At 43.4% G+C, this 18541-nt stretch overlaps 1 protein-coding gene across 1 annotated transcript in view; it reads right to left on the bottom strand.

The window, feature by feature from the left end:
* abca3b (ATP-binding cassette, sub-family A (ABC1), member 3b) overlaps positions 1-18541 on the bottom strand; it is a 69552-nt gene that overhangs the window by 26138 nt on the left and 24873 nt on the right. Inside the window, exons 8-14 of the mRNA XM_084146303.1 lie at positions 18151-18271; positions 7513-7686; positions 7140-7321; positions 4601-4738; positions 2712-2841; positions 2364-2518; positions 1553-1708 (exon numbers count right to left, since the gene is read on the bottom strand). Of these exons, the coding sequence (XP_084002429.1) occupies positions 1553-1708; positions 2364-2518; positions 2712-2841; positions 4601-4738; positions 7140-7321; positions 7513-7686; positions 18151-18271 (1056 nt within the window). The remainder of the gene's footprint in view (positions 1-1552; positions 1709-2363; positions 2519-2711; positions 2842-4600; positions 4739-7139; positions 7322-7512; positions 7687-18150; positions 18272-18541) is intronic.

Raw genomic sequence — 18541 nt, 5'->3', positions numbered from 1 at the left:
GTAGAAGCACAATTGGCAGCGATTACAGCTGTGAGTCTTTCTGGGTAAGTCTCTAAGAGCTTTCTACACCTGGATTGTGCAACATTTGCCCAATATTCTTTTCAAAATTCTTCAAGCTCTGTCAAATTGGTTGTTGATCATTGCGAGACAAACATTTTCAGGTCTTGCCATAGATTTTCAAGCAGATTTAATTCAAAACTGTAACTCGGACACTCAGGAACATTCACTTCTTCTTGGTAAGCAACTCCAGTGTAGATTTGGCCTTGTGTTTTAGGTTATTGTCCTGCTGAAAGGTGAATTCATCTCCTAGTTTCTGGTAGAAAGCAGACTGAACCAGGTTTTCCTCTAGGATTTTGCCTGTGCTTAGCTCCATAACGTTTCCTTTTTATCCTGAAAAACTCCTCAGTCCTTTACGATTACAAGCATACCCATAACATGATGCAGCCACCTCTGTGCTTGAAAATATGAGAGTGGTACTCAGTAATGTGTTGTATTGGATTTGCCCCAAACATGACACTTGATATTTAGGACAAAAGGTTAATTTCTTTGCCAGATTTTTTGCAATATCACTTTAGTACCTTGGTGCAAACAGGATGCCTGTTTTGGAATATTTTTATTCTGTATAGGTTTCCTTATTTTCACTCTGTCAATTAGGTTAGTATTGTGGACTAACTATATTGTTGTTGATCCATTCTCAGTTTTCTCATATCACAGCCATTAAACACTGTAACTGTTTTAAAGTCACCATTGGCCTTGTGGTGAAATCCGATAAGTTTCCTTTCTCTCCGGAAACTGAGTTAGAAAGGATGCCTGTATATTTGTAGTGACTGGGTGTATTAATACACCATCCAAAGTGTAATTAATAACCTCACCATGCTCCAAGGGATATTCAATGTCTGCTTTTTTTTTTACCCATCTACCAATAGGTGCCCTTCTTTGTGAGGCATTGGAAAACCTCCCTGGTCTTTGTGGTTGAATCTGTTTTTGAAATTCACTGCTCGACCGAGGGACCTTACAGATAATTGTATGTGTCGGGTACAGAGATGAGGTAGTCATTCAAAAATCCCGTTAAACACTATAATTGCACACCGAGTGAATCCATGCAACTTTATTATGTGACTTGTTAAGCAAATTTTTTCTCCTGAACGTATTTAGGCTTGCCATAACAAAGGGGTTGAACACTTATTGACTCAAGATATTTCAGCTTTGAGTTTTAATTAATTTGTACAGATTTAAAAAAAACATAATTCCACTGACATTATGGTGTATAATGTGTAGGCCAGTGACAAACATTTCAATTGAATCCATTTTAAATTCAGGCAAAATGTGGAAAAAGTCAAGGGGTGTGAATACTTTCTGAAGGCACTGTGCATGTGTATATGTATTTATTCATGGAATTATTGTATGCTTGTACACTGACAATGCCATGCTAACTACCCCTCTGGGATAAATAAAGTCATTTTGAATTGAGTGACGAGACAATACCTTTGGGTCAATAGTAGTGCACTGAATAGGGAAATGGGTGCCATTTGGGACGCAGACCAATACTGACCTTGGAGTCTCCGATGAGGCCGATGCCGATGGATAGTTTCCTCTTCATCCCACCTGACAGCGTCTTGGAGTGGGAATGCCGTTTGTCCTCCAGGTTCAGGATCCTGATGATCCGGTCCACTTCCGCCGGAATCTTCTCCTGGGAATACCCCTTCAGCTGGGGACGAGAGAGAGAGACATAAGGAACACCCCTTCAGCTGGGGACGAGAGAGAGAGACATAAGGAACACCCCTTCAGCTGAAGACGAGAGAGAGAGACATAAGGAATACCCCTTCAGCTGAAGAAGAGAGAGAGAGACATAAGGAATACCCCTTCAGCTGGAGACGCACAAGAGAGAGAGCGCATAAGAGAGAGAGCGCAAGAGTGGTACTCAGTAATGTAGTCCCCTGTAGCTCAGTTGGTAGAGCATGGCGCTTGCAACGCCAGGGTTGTGGGTTCATTTCCCACGGGGGGCCAGTATGAAAATATATGCACTCACTAACTGTAAGTCGCTCTGGATAAGAGTGTTTGCTAAAATGACCAAAAAAAAGAGCGCAAGAGCGCAAGAGAGAGGGAAGAAGGGAAGTATGGAATGTGAGGAAAAGTTAAAGCGTGGGGAAGTGAAAATGAGAAAGTAAACTTAGAAGGAACGATAAGAGGACAGAAGATAAGGAACGTAGAGGGGAAAGGAATGGTGTCTGTCTGACTGTCTCTGTGCCTGTCTGTCTCTGCGCCTGTCTGTCTCTGCGCCTGTCTGTCTCTGTGCCTGTTTGTCTCTGCCCCTGTCTGTCTCTGCGCCTGTCTGTGCCTGCGTGCGTGTTTGCATGTCTTACCTGTGCGTAGAAAAGCAGGTGCTCCCGGACAGTGAGGTTGTCAAAGAGCACGTCGTGCTGCGGACACAGGCCCAGGCTGTGGCGAATCAGAGCCATGTCCTGACAGATGTCATAGCCGTTAATGTAGGCCCTGCCACTGCTGGGAGGAAACAGACCTGGAGGATACAGAGAGAAACATAAGGAGTGAGTTATACAATACAAAGCCTATTGTGAGTTTGGTTTGAGAGTGAAAACACTGGACTGTCTATGCTTTTGGTTCTGTTAGCATCATCACTGTTTTCAATTCCGTCTGTAGATTGTACAAGGGAAAAGTAGCAATGTGTATGGCTGTATGTGCATGTGTCCCACCTGTCAGCATGGACAGTGTTGTGGTCTTTCCGGCTCCATTGTGCCCCAGCAGAACCGTGATCTGGCCCTCGAACATGTTCACCGTCAGGTCCTTGACAGCCTGCCGCGTCTTGTTACCCACTTTGAACTCCTGGCAGGATTAAAATCATTACATATAAATGACTACAATGGCCTACCTATCCCTGGATTCAAGTCATTACATATAAATGATTACAATGGCCAGCCTATCCCTGGATTAAAGTCATTACATATAAATGATTACAATGTCCAACCTATCCCTGGATCAAAAGCATTACATATAAATTATTACAATGGCCAGCCTATCCCTGGATTAAAAGCATGACATATAAATGATTACAATGACCAACCTATCCCTGGATTAAAATCATTACATATAAATGATTACAATGGCCAACCTATCCCTGGATTAAAGTCATTACATATAAATGATTACAATGGCCAGCCTATCCCTGGATTAAAGTCATTACATATAAATGATTACAATGGCCAACCTATCCCTGGATTAAAATCATTACATATAAATGATTACAATGGCCAGCCTATCCCTGGATTAAAATCATTACATATAAATGATTACAATGGCCAGCCTATCCCTGGATTAAAGTCATTACATATAAATGATTACAATGGCCAACCTATCCCTGGATCAAAAGCATTACATATAAATTATTACAATGGCCAGCCTATCCCTGGATTAAAAGCATGACATATAATTGATTACAATGGCCATCCTATCCCTGGATTAAAAGCATTACATATAAATGATTACAATGGCCAGCCTATCCCTGGATTAAAATCATTACATATAAATGATTACAATGGCCAACCTATCCCTGGATTAAAAGCATTACATATAAATGATTACAATGGCCATCCTATCCCTGGATTAAAATCATTACATATAAATGATTACAATGGCCAACCTATCCCTGGATTAAAAGCATTACATATAAATGATTACAATGGCCAACCTATCCCTGGATTAAAATCATTACATATAAATGATTACAATGGCCAACCTATCCCTGGATTAAAAGCATTACATATAAATGATTACAATGGCCAACCTATCCCTGGATTAAAAGCATTACATATAAATGATTACAATGGCCAACCTATCCCTGGATTAAAAGCATTACATATAAATGATTACAATGACCAACCTATCCCTGGATTAAAATCATTACATATAAATGATTACAATGGCCAACCTATCCCTGGATTAAAAGCATTACATATAAATGATTACAATGACCAACCTATCCCTGGATTAAAAGCATTACATATAAATGATTACAATGACCAACCTATCCCTGGGGGAAGTCATTATTATGGTCTTTATTGTCCATCTCCACCCCTGGGTCTAAGGGCCCAGCATCATAATCACCTTCTCCTCATCTCCTTCTCCCAAATGTAGCCACGTTTTTTATCCACCCAGCCCTGGGTTGTGTTCATTAATCTTCAAACGGAAGAAAACTTACTAAAAATTTACTAAAAATCTCCTCCTGCCTAGTTCAAAATTATCATTACATAACAATATGAAATGAGATGCTCTTTTACATGTTGAGGACCACTTTGAAATAAACACACACTCCCATAATGGTAAAGCTACAAGGGGGTTTCTTTCTTTATTTTTTTAACGTGTTCTACCACTTGATGTCTCAGTCCCAATGCGCTCCCAACTCCTTGGCCCTAACCTTCTATACTTAGGGAACTGAAGGGTCTGGACAGTATAAGCAGTGTAGTGGAGGAGCTGCCACCGTGTTGCTTCCACCTTACAGATCTAAAGACATCATAGGGTTACAGCCAAGGGGAGGGGTAGGGATCGATTTTGGGACTGGGTGGACAGTTTGCATTTAAGACCTTGCCTTGTTCAGGTGTTTGATCTTGACTCCTGAGACCAGGCCGGCTGGCTCCTCCTCGATGAACTCTCCCTTCAGTGCCTTCTCCACGTCCTCCTCTTCCTTCTCCATGGCCATGCGGGGGCTACTGCACCAGTAGGATGGCTGGGGGGAGAGAGAGAGAGAGAGAGAGAGAGAGAGAGAGAGAGAGAGAGAGAATCAGTGGAATGCTTCTCTTTCCTCAGCTCGTACCCTTATGGTCAGTATCAGAAAGATGCCTCTATCAAAGGTCTTGTCTATGGAGTAAACCTTGACCTAGTCAGGGATGGGTAACTCCAGTCCTCGGGGGCCGGAGTGGTGTCACACTTTTTCCACATCCCTAGCAAACACAGCTGATTAAACTAATTGCATTCTAAACTGAAGATCATGATTAGTTGGTTATTGGAGTCAGGTGTGATAGCAGGGACTTTGGATCGAAAACAATTCAGTGAGACCCAAACTAAGGTCAATGGCAATGCATCCAAAACAAAACAAAACCACCCTATACAGCCGCTAATGGGGAAGTAATTGAGTTGTTAGAAAAACTGTCTGTCTGTCTCTTTGCTCCTTATCAAGACACTACACCAGCGTTTCCCAAACTCGGTCCTCGGGACCCCAAGGGGTGCACGTTTTGGTTTTTGCCCTAACACTACACAGCGGATTCCAATTATCAAAGCTGGATGATTTGTTTATTATTTGAATCAGCTGTGTAGTGTTAGGGCAAAAAAATAAATGTGCACCCCTTGGGGTCCCGAGGACCGAGTTTGGAAACACACACACACACCAAACTAAATCAACAAAAAGTCCCTCTTGAAAGAGAACAACAGCTGTGACTGTAAATTAAGGTTGGGATGTGGGTGGGCTGTTTTATGCTTAATTAATTAGTTATCCATCCCATTCTTGTTAAGCAGTTCGCATATCAATTACAATAATCTAAAGGACTCTATGGAATGGTTAATTGAGTAGGGAGGGAATAAGCACTATTGCTGCAAAGTATTGCTGACCTCACAAAATGAATTTCCATGGAAATGGACAATACAAGCATTGCATTGTATAGTTGTCTAGAGTCATTTCCTTGTCTATTCTCGTCTCTCTCTCTCTATCAAGCCAACTCATGCTGACTAAGACTATTGTTCATTACTGGATGCAACGTCAGCAAATTAAATACGTTTCCCTTCCAGCAGAGAGTCAATGAAAATGTGATCATCTTAGTCTATTTTACTGGTAGTCAATCTAAGTCATCCTAGTCTGGCCTGTTTAATGCTAAGTGGCTATTAAGAACATCTCCCTCCCCTCTTAAAGGAACCATCAGACATTCTCCTAACTCTAGTGGACCTTAAAGGAACCATCAAAGTCATCCATCTAACCATAGCCCTACTTTTGTATACTTTTTAGCCAGTAGTTCTGAAAGTAGCACTCATGGTCCCTGAAAATTGCATTCTACGTCACATATGAGCAGATATGTGCACCATGTCATTGCTCTCTCTCTCTCACTCTGCTGTGTGTGCGCCTCTTGCTAGCTGTCACTCTGAAGCTCATTGGTTGAACTCAAATTGTTAGGGGGCTGGCCCACGTCGGGGAAAATGTAGGGAAAATGGCGCAGCACAGCTTCTAGAAAAACAGTTTCTTTCAAACTAGCGATTTCACGGCTAATTGAGGTAAGACAGTAATTCTGTGCATAGATTATGCATGTATGAACTACACATTGACACCTCCAGCCCAAAGCGGGAGGTTTAAAAAATACTTAGTAGTCGCCAAAGTACTGGAGCATGTCTTTAAAGGAACCATCAAATATATCTGTCTAACCCTAACCCTAGTGGAACTTAAAGGAACCATCGAAGACATCCGCCTAACCCTAATGCAGGGGTTCTCAAACTTTATTGGGCTGAGGACCCCTTTTGTGATAGCAAATTCATTGCAAAACATTTTGGGTTTCCAGTCCTCATACACAGCCAGCCAGTCAGCCTGACTCACTCTCACTGTCTGACACAACATACACTTCCTGATACTTCTTGCTAATAAAAATACTTGGGTCATTCTGCATTCCTCTCAGACTACGGGTCAACGGCCAAAGCTCTAATGCGCATGTGTCAAACTCATTGCACAGAGGGCCGAGTGTCTGCAGGTTTTCACTTCTCCCTTGAACTTGATTGATGAACTAAGGTCACTAATCAGTTAGGAATTCCCACACCTGTTTCTTTAGGGCTTAATTTAAAAGGGGGGGGGGAAAACCCGCAGACACTCAGCGCTCCATGGAATGAGTTTGACACCCCTGCTCTAATGGCTCTAGTAAATAAATTCAGAGCATGCAGGTCATAAAACACTATTTCTGGCCCAGTAGTCCTATTGATTGTTATTGTATGTGAATATAATTGAAAAGAGATAAGTTCTCTTCTCATGTCTTAAGTAGATATTACTCCCCTGGGAACACTGCCTTCCTGTACACACACACACACACACACACACACACACCAATCCCCCCACCCCCACCCAGACCCAGACCAAACCTACACCCACCCCTACGTACCAGTAGGAAGAAGTAGCAGGGCAGGGGGACTCCGTACTCCCCTGGGAACACAGCCTCCACGTACCAGGCCACCAGACCATAGAGCAGGGCATCCAGCAGCAGCAGCCCCAGCACCTGGGCCAGGGAGAAGTCATCGTCCACTGTCACTGGCTCAAACAGGTTACACCACTGGATCCCCGTGCCTGAGGGAAGGGGGGAGATGGACGGGAGGGGAGAGAGTGAATAAAGTTGGGTAGAGAAAAGTGAAATGCATAAACTGTGAAGACTCATAATTGGAGTGTTGGTATTTAAACACAACATTGGTATGAGGGAATTGGTGTGTCTCTCTGTGTGTATGTGGCTGCATGTGTGTTAACATGTAACCATGGCTCACCTTTGCCCTCAAACATGCCCAGTAGCTGCGCTCCCATGGCCATGGCCACATTGGAGATGAGGCAGGCGGACACCTTCTGGGCGTGGCTAAGCAGGTCGTAGCGAGGCCACAGGAACAGGTACGGCAGGTAGGACAGGAAGTAGATGAAGCCTCCCGCCGCCGCCGCCACGTTGGCTGGAGAGGGAGAGAGACGGAGTGTGCTTGAGATAGATTATAGCAGTCGGACTGCACAGAATCACTGATCTACAAATCACCTTGCATACCAAATAACTACTCATTATGTGATAAAGATTAGTGATTTTGCAGCTGGCCTTGATCAAACTGATCTCCTTAAACAAGCTGAGAGGGAAAGGTCAGGAGGGGGGGGGGGGGAACAGTGTAGATGCAAAATGGATGCCAAATCAATAGACAGTCTGTGGGAAATGCTCAACACTTTATGAATAACAAAAGTATGTGGTACTTGTGGCTTTTATACAGTGGGGAAAAAAAGTATTTAGTCAGCCACCAATTGTGCAAGTTCTCCCACTTAAAAATATGAGAGAGGCCTGTAATTTTCATCATAGGTACACGTCAACTATGACAGACAAAGTGAGAAAAGAAAATCCAGAAAATCACATTGTAGGATTTTTAATGAATTTATTTGCAAATTATGGTGGAAAATAAGTATTTGGTCAATAACAAAAGTTTCTCAATACTTTGTTATATACCTTTTGTTGGCAATGACACAGGTCAAACATTTTCTGTAAGTCTTCACAAGGTTTTCACACACTGTTGCTGGTATTTTGGCCCATTCCTCCATGCAGATCTCCTCTAGAGTAGTGATGTTTTGGGGCTGTCGCTGGGCAACACGGACTTTCAACTCCCTCCAAAGATTTTCTATGGGGTTGAGATCTGGAGACTGGCTAGGCCACTCCAGGACCTTGAAATGCTTCTTACGAAGCCACTCCTTCGTTGCCCGGGCGGTGTGTTTGGGATCATTGTCATGCTGAAAGACCCAGCCACGTTTCATCTTCAATGCCCTTGCTGATGGAAGGAGGTTTTCACTCAAAATCTCACGATACATGGCCCCATTCATTCTTTCCTTTTCACGGATCAGTCGTCCTGGTCCCTTTGCAGAAAAACAGCCCCAAAGCATGATGTTTCCACCCCCATGCTTCACAGTAGGTATGGTGTTCTCTGGATGCAACTCAGCATTCTTTGTCCTCCAAACACGACGAGTTGAGTTTTTACCAAAAAGTTATATTTTGGTTTCTTCTGACCATATGACATTCTCCCAATCCTCTTCTGGATCATCCAAATGCACTCTAGCAAACTTCAGACGGGCCTGGACATGTACTGGCTTAAGCAGGGGGACACGTCTGGCACTGCAGAATTTGAGTCCCTGGTGTCGTAGTGTGTTACTGATGGTAGACTTTGTTACTTTGGTCCCAGCTCTCTGCCGGTCATTCACTAGGTCCCCCCGTGTGGTTCTGGGATTTTTGCTCACCGTTCTTGTGATGATTTTGACCCCACGGGGTGAGATCTTGCGTGGAGCCCCAGATCGAGGGAGATTATCAGTGGTCTTGTATGTCTTCCATTTCCTAATAATTGCTCCCACAGTTGATTTCTTCAAACCAAGCTGCTTACCTATTGCAGATTCAGTCTTCCCAGCCTGGTGCAGGTCTACAATTTTGTTTCTGGTGTCCTTTGACAGCTCTTTGGTCTTGGCCATAGTGGAGTTTGGAGTGTGACTGTTTGAGGTTGTGGACAGGTGTCTTTTATACTGATAACAAGTTCAAACAGGTGCCATTAATACAGGTAACGAGTGGAGGACAGAGGAGCCTCTTAAAGAAGAAGTTACAGGTCTGTGAGAGCCAGAAATCTTGCTTGTTTGTAGGTGACCAAATACTTATTTTCCACCATAATTTGCAAATAAATTCATTAAAAATCCTACAATGTGATTTTCTGGATTTTCTTTTCTCAATTTGTCTGTCATAGTTGACGTGTACCTATGATGAAAATTACAGGCCTCTCTCATCTTTTTAAGTGGGAGAACTTGCACAGTTGGTGGCTGACTAAATACTTTTTTCCCCCACTGTAGCTCCTGTCGTCACACTAGTCATCCATGTCAGAGGCAACATCTCGGCAGGCACACATCAACCACACACACACACACACACACACACACACACAAAGAGGTGTGAGAAGCATGAGGATGTGTGATGACGGGTACATAAAGTGTGAATTAACACTTCTCTTCAGCTTCACCGACATCCAGGCAATTACTCTAATGACCCCACAGGCACAGCCTTGAGAAGGTCTGTATACGAATGGTCTGCATGCTTAGAAAAGTCTGTATGATAATAGTCTACACCGATAGGATTCTCGAAAAGTTGTGACACGCCGCAACGTCGGGAGAGCTATAGTCACAACGCATGGGTCCACTGCACCATCAGTGTTTTCTAAAGCTACTGTCAAACTTTTTTGTCGTTGGCTCGTCAGCTTCTACAGAACCTTCAGACAAGAAGACAGTAAAGGAGGGGGGAAACGGTTGGAGAAAGGGAGGAGAGAAAACAGAGAGGAGAGATGCATTGTGCAAGAAGAGAAATCACTCAACACGTTCATCTTGCTCCTCATTGTTCATGTGAAAGATGGGCCCTGTGAAAACCCACTGGCGGCTGACAATGTGCTGCTTTAGGCCTGAATGGAGCCAACCTACAGAGAAACTATTACGTCTCCATTATCTGTTCCTTTGGAGAACGAGAAAGAGAGAGAAGAGAAAAATAACCTCCTCCATCCTTTCAGATTAGATGTGAAGGCAGTATTTAGCCTCTGTTCACCCATCAACTCCTTTCATCTCTATCTAGTCTGGCACCTAACCTCAACCCATTACTATCTAGTCTGGCACCTAACCTCAACCCATTACTATCTAGTCTGGCACCTAATCCCAACCCATAACTATCTAGTCTGGCACCTAATCCCAACCCATAACTATCTAGTCTGGCACCTAATCCACACCCATAACTATCTAGTCTGGCACCTAACCTCATCCCATTACTATCTAGTCTGGCACCTAACCTCAACCCATTACTATCTAGTCTGGCACCTAATCCCAACCCATAACTATCTAGTCTGGCACCTAATCCCAACCCATAACTATCTAGTCTGGCACCTAATCCCAACCCATAACTATCTAGTCTGGCACCTAATCCACACCCATAACTATCTAGTCTGGCACCTAATCCCAACCCATAACTATCTAGTCTGGCACCTAATCCCAACCCATAACTATCTAGTCTGGCACCTAATCCCAACCCATAACTATCTAGTCTGGCACCTAATCCCAACCCATAACTATCTAGTCTGGCACCTAATCCCAACCCATAACTATCTAGTCTGGCACCTAATCCCAACCCATAACTTCACTGTACCGTAAAACTTAAATTAAACGCTGAGTCTCAAATAGCCGCCTGTCCCTTTTAATAGCCGGGCATCGGCACATGTCAGCAAATAAACGTCTGTTTCAAATAAATGCCGGGTCTAAATTAATTGTTTACACGGTTACCATGGACATAGCTCATATTCCCACGGTCATTTTTAATTTTTTTATTCTGTCAACGTTGCTAGCCATGGTACCATCAATAAGAAAACACGACATCAAAATCAAGCTAGCAGTGATCAAATTCGCAGAGCAAAATTCGGGCCAGGCAACAGCCAGGCATTTTGGGATTGATCCAAAACGAGAGACAGAATGGCAAAGTCAAAAAGTTGAACTTCAAGGTTTGTCTGAGGTGGATCAGAAGAAGATTGGGGGAGGAAAAGGGTTAGTAAGGAAATAGACGCCTGGCTTAAATAGAAGCCTGTCTAGTAAGCGCTTGTTGTGTTTAGTTATTGAAGCAAATAAACACTGGACTATTAATTAATCTTTATAATATGGCGCCGACAGATATGGCAGCTCTGCTTCTAGCTCCTAAGCAACTTTGCAGTATTTTGTTTTTTTGTGTGTTATTTCTTCCATTTTTAGCCCAGGAATTTGTTTGTGTTATTACATACAGCTGGAAATAACTTTTGGATAACAGAGCGGTGCTAACTCACCAGCATTTCGACCAGGAATACGACTTTCCCGAATTGGATCCTTTGTTCGTACCCTCCAGGGCAACTGAACTTATTCCAGAGGCTGCTCCAAAAGGTATTCGGAGTGGACTTCTAGTCCGACTCAGGAGGCGTGCACACCATCCACCGCTTCCGAGTATATTACTCGTTAATGTTCAGTCTCTGGATAATAAAGTAGATGAGCTCAGGGCGAGGATCTCCTTCCAGAGAGACATCATGGATTGTTACATACTCTGTTTCACGGAAACATGGCTCTCTCGGGATATACTGTCCCCGTCCATACAGCCAGCTGGTTTCTCAGTACATCACACAGACAGGAATAAAGAACTCTCCGGGAAGAAGAAAGGCGGGGGTGTATGTTTCAAGATTAACTACTCATGGTGTGATTGTGATAACATACAGAAACTCAAATCCTTTTGTTCACCCGACCTAGAATACCTCACAATCAAATGACGACCGTATTACCTCCCAAGAGAATTCTCTTCGGTTGTAGTCACAGCCATGTATATTCCCCCTCAAGCCGATACCACGACAGCCCTCAAAGAACTACACTGGACTTTATGCAAACTGAAAACCACATATCCTGAGGCCGCATTTATTGTACAGTAGAAGTCGGAATTCTACATACACCTTAGCCAAATACATTTAAACTCAGTTTTTCACAATTCCTGACATTTAATCCTAGTAAAAATTCCATGTCTTAAGTCAGTTAGGATCACCACTTTATTTTAAGAATGTGAAATGTCAGAATAATAGTAGCGAGAATGAATTATTTCAGCTTTTCATCACATTCCCAGTGGGTCAGAAGTTTACATACACTCAATTAGTATTTGGTAGCATTGCCTTTAAATTGTTTAACTTGGGTCAAACTTTTTGGGTAGCCTTCCACAAGCTTGCCACAATAAGTTGGGTGAATTTTGGCCCATTCCTCCTGACAGAGCTGGCGTAACTGAGTCAGGTTTGTAGGCCTCCTTGCTCGCACACACTTTTTCAGTTCTGCCCACACATTTTCTATAGGATTGAGGTCAGGGCTTCGTGATGACCACTCCAATACCTTGACTTTGTTGTCCTTAAGCCATTTTGCCACAACTTTGGAAGTATGCTTGGGGTCATTGTCCATTTGGAAGACCCATTTGCGACCAAGCTGTAACTTCCTGACTGATGTCTTGAGATGTTGCTTCAATATATCCACATAATTTTCCTTCCGCATGATGCCATCTATTTTGTGAAGTGCACCAGTCCCTCCTGCAGCAAAGCACCCCCACAGCATGATGCTGCCACCCCCATGCTTCACGGTTGGGATGTTGTTCTTCGGCTTGCAAGCCACCCCCTTTTTCCTCCAAACATAACAATGTCATTATAGCCAAACAGTTCTATTTTTGTTTCATCAGACCAGAGGACATTTCTCAAAAAAGTACAATCTTTGTCCCCATGTGCAGTTGCAAACCGTAGTCTGGCTTTTATGGCGGTTTTGGAGCAGTGGCTTCTTCCTTGCTGAGCGGCCTTTCAGGTTATGTCGATATAGGACACATTTTACTGTGGATATAGATACTTTTGTACCTGTTTCCTCCAGCATCTTCACAAGGTCCTTTGCTGTTGTTCTGGGATTGATTTGCACTTTTCGCACCAAAGTACATTCATCTCTAGGAGACAGAACACGTCTCCTTCCTGAGCGGTATGACGGCAGCGTGGTCCATGGTGTTTATACTTGCGTACTATTGTTTGCACAGTTGAACGTGGTACCTTCAGGCGCTTGGAAATTGCTCACAAGGATGAACCAGACTTGTGGCGATCTACCATTTTTTTTCTGAGGTCTTGGCTGATTTCTTTTGATTTTCCCATGATGTCAAGCAAAGAGGCACTGAGTTTGAAGGTAGGCCTTGAAATACATCCACAGGTACACCTCCAATTGACTCAAATGATGTCAATTAGCCTATTAGAAGCTTCTAAAGCCATGACATCATTTTCTAGAATTTTCCAAGCTGTTTAAAGGCACAGTCAACTTAGTGTATGTAAACAGTGAAATAATCTGTCTGTAAACAATTGTTGGAAAAATTACTTGTGTCATGCACCAAGTAGATGTCCTAACGACTTGCCAAAACTATAGTTTGTTAACAAGAAATTTGTGGAGTGGTTGAAAACCGAGTTTTAATGACTCCAACCTAAGTGTATGTAAACTTACGACTTCAACTGTAGCTGGGGATTTTAACAAAGCAAATTTGAGGAAAACGCTACCGAAGTTCTACCAACACATTGACTGTAGCACTCGCTCTGGGAAAACATTGGACCACTGCTACTCAACTTTTCGAATTGCCTACAAGGCCCTCCCCCGCCCTCCCTTCAGCAAATCTGATCAAGACTCTATTTTGCTCCTCCCTTCCGATAGGCAGAAACTCAAACAGGAAGTACCCGTGCTAAGGTCTATTCAACACTGGTCTGACCAATTGGAATCCATGCTTCAAGATTGTTTTGATCATGTGGACTGGAATATGTTCTGGGTAGCCTCTGAGAATAACATTGACGAATACACGGATACGGTGACTGAGTTCATCAGACATATTCAATCTCTCCCTATCCCAGTCTGTGTCCCCACTTGCTTCAATATGTCCACCATTGTTCCTGTATCCAAGAAAGCAAAGGTAACTGAACTAAATGACTATCGCCCCGTAGCACTCACTTCTGTCATCATGAAGTGCTTTGAGAGGCTAGTTAAGGATCATATCACCTCCACCTTACCTGACACCCTAGACCCACATCAATTAACTTACCGCCCCAATAGAGCCACAGACGATGCAATCGCCATCATACTGCAAACTACCCTATCCCACCTGGACAAGAGGAATACCTATGTAAGAATGCTGTTCATTGACTATAGCTCAGCATTCAACACCATAGTACCCTCCAAGCTTATCATTAAGCTCAGGGCCCTGGGTCTGAACCCCGCCCTATGCAACTGGGTCCTGGACTTCCTGACGGCTGACGGGCCGCCCCCAGGTGGTGAAGGTAGGAAACACCACCTCCACTTCATTGATCCTCAACACAGGGGCCCCACAAGGGTGCGTGCTCAGCCCCCTCCTGTACTCCCTGTTCAGCCATGACTGCGTGGCCACGCACACCTCCAACTCAATCATCAAGTTTGCAGACGACACAACAGTAGTAGGCCTGATTACCAACAACAAACGAGACAGCCTACAGGGAGGAGGTGAGGGCCCTGGGAGAGTGGTGCAAGGAAAATAACCTCTCACTCAACGTCAACAAAACAAGGAGCTGATCGTGGACTTCAGGAAACAGCAGAGGGAGCACGCCCCTATCCACATCGATGGGACCACAGTGGAGAAGGTGGAAAGCTTCAAGTCCCTCGGCGTACACATCACTGACGATCTAAAATGGTCCACCCACACAGACAGTGTGGTGAAGAAGGCGCAACAGAGCCTCTTCAACCTCAGGAGGCTGAATAATATTGTCTTGGCCCCTAAAACCCTCACAATCTTTTACAGATGCACAATTGAGAGCATCATTTTGGGCTGTATCACCGCCTGGTACGGTAACTGCACCGCCCGCAACCGCAGGGCTCTCCAGAGGGTGGTGCGGTCTGCCCAATGCATCACCGGGGGCAAACTACCAAGACACCTACAGCACCCGATGTCACAGGAAGGCCAAAAAGATCAACCACCCAAGCCACGGCCTGTTCACCCCACTATCATCCAGAAGGTGAGGTCAGTACAGGTGCATCAAAGCTGGGACAGAGAGACTGAAAAACAGCTTCTATCTCAAAGCCATCAGACTGTTAAATAGCCATCACTAGCCAGCTTCCACCCAGTTACGCAACCCTGCACCTTAGAGGCTGCTGCCCTATATACATAGACTTGGAATCACTGGCCACTTTAATAATGGCTCACTAGTCACTTTAATAATGTTTACATACTGCTTTACTCATCTCATATGTATATACTGTATTCTATTCTACTGTATTTTAGTCAATGCCACTCCGACATTGCTCAATCTAATATTTATATATTTCTTAATTCCATTCTTTTACTTTTAGATGTGTGTATTGTTGTGAATTGTTAGATACTACTGCACTGTTGGGAACACAAGTATTTCGCTACACCCGCAATAACATCTGCTAAATATGTGTATGTGACCAATCAAATTAGATTTGATTTGATAATTGAAGTTTTACAAAATTACATAGAAGACAACTCTGGGCCAGGGAGAGGTAGTTAGAACAGGGGATTCATTGGTCCTCTGTGTGCAATGCCAGGGTCGAAGATTCATCTTAAGATAACTGGATATATTTATTCTGTGCCCGTCAGCTGAACAAGAGCTAGGCTATCTGTATTTGTTATCTGTGATTCTTTCAACCTTTATTTATCAAGGTTAGCCTTGTTGAGATAAAATATCTTCTTCAAGAGAGACCGAGAGAAAGTTTCACCGTCTGACACAAAAGACACTTCCTGATAATATACAAGGCCTTCGTCATTCTGCATTCCTTTCAGACTAGCACTCACGGACACACACATTCAGAGAGAGACAGAGAGAGAGAGTGAGTGAGTGAGCGAGTGAGAGAGAGACAGAGAGAGAGAGTGAGTGAGCGAGCGAGTGAGAGAGAGACAGAGCGAGAGTGAGTGAGTGAGAGAGAGAGAGAGAAAGAGAGAAACATTACTCACAGAAAACATTCATCATCTTGAATCCTATTCCACCTGCTTTCCCACCTAGGGACATGAATAATTCAGTCCCCAGAGAGCCCAGGGTGCCTACCTGACAGTAGGAGAGGGAGAAAGAGAGAGGAGAGGTGGAGAGAGAAGGGGATATGAGCTACTCTACCTTTTCCTGACAAATGGGGGAGAGTGGTAGCAAATATAAATAAATTAGGCGAGAGCGAGTGCGGAGACAGAGACAGGGAGAAAGAAAGACAAAGGAAGAAATGCCTCATCTCTAAACGCAAGACACTAAAAACCTCAGACTCTACAGCCCACAAAGGGGCGCTCCTTCCATATCAGCCCCTGATCCAGTCCCCAGTGGACCCCAACGTTCAGGCCTGGTTGATTCCTCCATTACTACCAGCAAGAAGCAAAAAGCAATTAAGAAATAATGTTTCAGTTTGCTTCCTGAATTTAAATGAAGCACTCTTTGCCAAGTCATGCTGAGGAGCCTGTCTGAATGGGAGTACCCACTCACCTAACCAGCTAAAAGCCCTTTCTCACTCTACTCTAATAATGACATCATACTGTATGTCACACACCCAACCAATAGGCTCAAAGAAGATGCATATAATTTACACTGCAATCAGACGCAATTTCAAGATTTTAATTAGCTAAGCTTTCAGCTACTCTTTTAAAAGCCAAACCCTGACAGAAATTGTATGACTGCTGGGAGTAAATAACAGCTTGCCTGATTACACCAGAGTCCAAAATGGCCTTGAACACAATCACAGATCATTTGAATCTCTATCTGCACTCTTTTGTTAAAGAACGATTTGGAGAAATTGGAGGGTCTGGACTGGACTTTTTTGTTCGAAAAGATAAGAAAGTATAGAAGGAGAAATGATAAAGGACTATCAAGTGTAATCAACTGAAGGCCACTTAATAAATCACAATTTCCTTTTTGTGTGAGGGTATTATATTAGCAATAACCAAATGAGCCGGTGTGTGATTGGCTGTGTGTGATTGGCTGTGCTTTAATCCTCGGTCGTGTTCAGTAGGCACAAAACAGAAGAAAACCTCCCCAAACTGAGTGAAATGAGGAGGTACCATCTGAACGTGTCCAATAAGAAACACATATTTTTGTTTTACGTTTTGAAACGTTTTGCTACAGTGTGCCTTTCTGGACCCTGACAACGGTGGACATAAACAACCAAACAGCCTCTGTAAAAGTCAGTACGTAGACTTGTTGACATGACTGTCTGCTGACCTCACAAGTCATCATTACAGTACAGCACAACTCTGACCACACCAGCAGGGCTAAGAAATCAACATCCGCATTGTGCCGAGCCTACATTAGCTCAAGACCCAGGATGTGTAGAACTGGAAATGTAATGTATCATATAGCATCAATCGCCTTAGATTATAACATAAATAATTCATTATTCTAAAACGCCCAAGCAAGCGTATTCGCTGCAAAACACAAACATGTTCACATACATGTTTTTCACCACATCTCCTCTCCCCTTTGTTCCAGTTCGTCACGCTGACTGATTGTTCTATTATTCCATGAAGCTGAAATGACATTTGATTGACCATCTTCCAGGCTCCAATGATTGATGGAGCTGGTTTACTGCTGTTCACTCAGAGAGGAAAGACTAACAACCACAGGAGAGTCAAATAATATGACCTACAGTACATTGAACAGAACATACTATACACAATGGAGCATCTCTCAGATAGCAGAGAACAGCTAAGGTTTTAGAAAACCATGAATAAACAGACAGACAGAAGAATGGATAGACAGACAGACATCTTGAGACACACACTAACAAACCTCGAGACACACACACACACCTCTTGAGACACACACTATCAAACCTCTTGAGACACACACACACACCTCTTGAGAAGAAGGCACTGATCATGAAGCTGAAGTTGATGGTTGCCACGGCGAAGACGAGCAGGAAGACTAATACCAGGGTGGGGTCACTATAGGTCAACACAGCTCCATTAGGGCTGACCTAGAAAAGGCCAGGACAGGAAGGAACATCATTATCATCATCAATACTAAACACACTGTATTTGACACCGACACCTTGGTTTGGGTTCATTAGGGCACACTGTAGCAAAACGTAGGAAAACCTTTTGCAACACAAAACGAAAACAAGCATTTCTTATTGGACAATTTCAGGTAGTCCTTCCATGTTTCAGATGGTTTTCTTTCGTTTAGTGCCTAATGAACACATTAGCTTTATTATATCAACCTTATTCAGACAGGTACTGCTAGTCAG

The sequence above is a fragment of the Coregonus lavaretus genome, assembly GCF_964263955.1.
Source record: "Coregonus lavaretus genome assembly, chromosome: 28".
Lineage (NCBI taxonomy): Eukaryota > Metazoa > Chordata > Actinopteri > Salmoniformes > Salmonidae > Coregonus > Coregonus lavaretus.
Note: the sequence above shows the minus strand (reverse complement) of the source record. Positions and strands in the feature narration are given on the sequence as shown.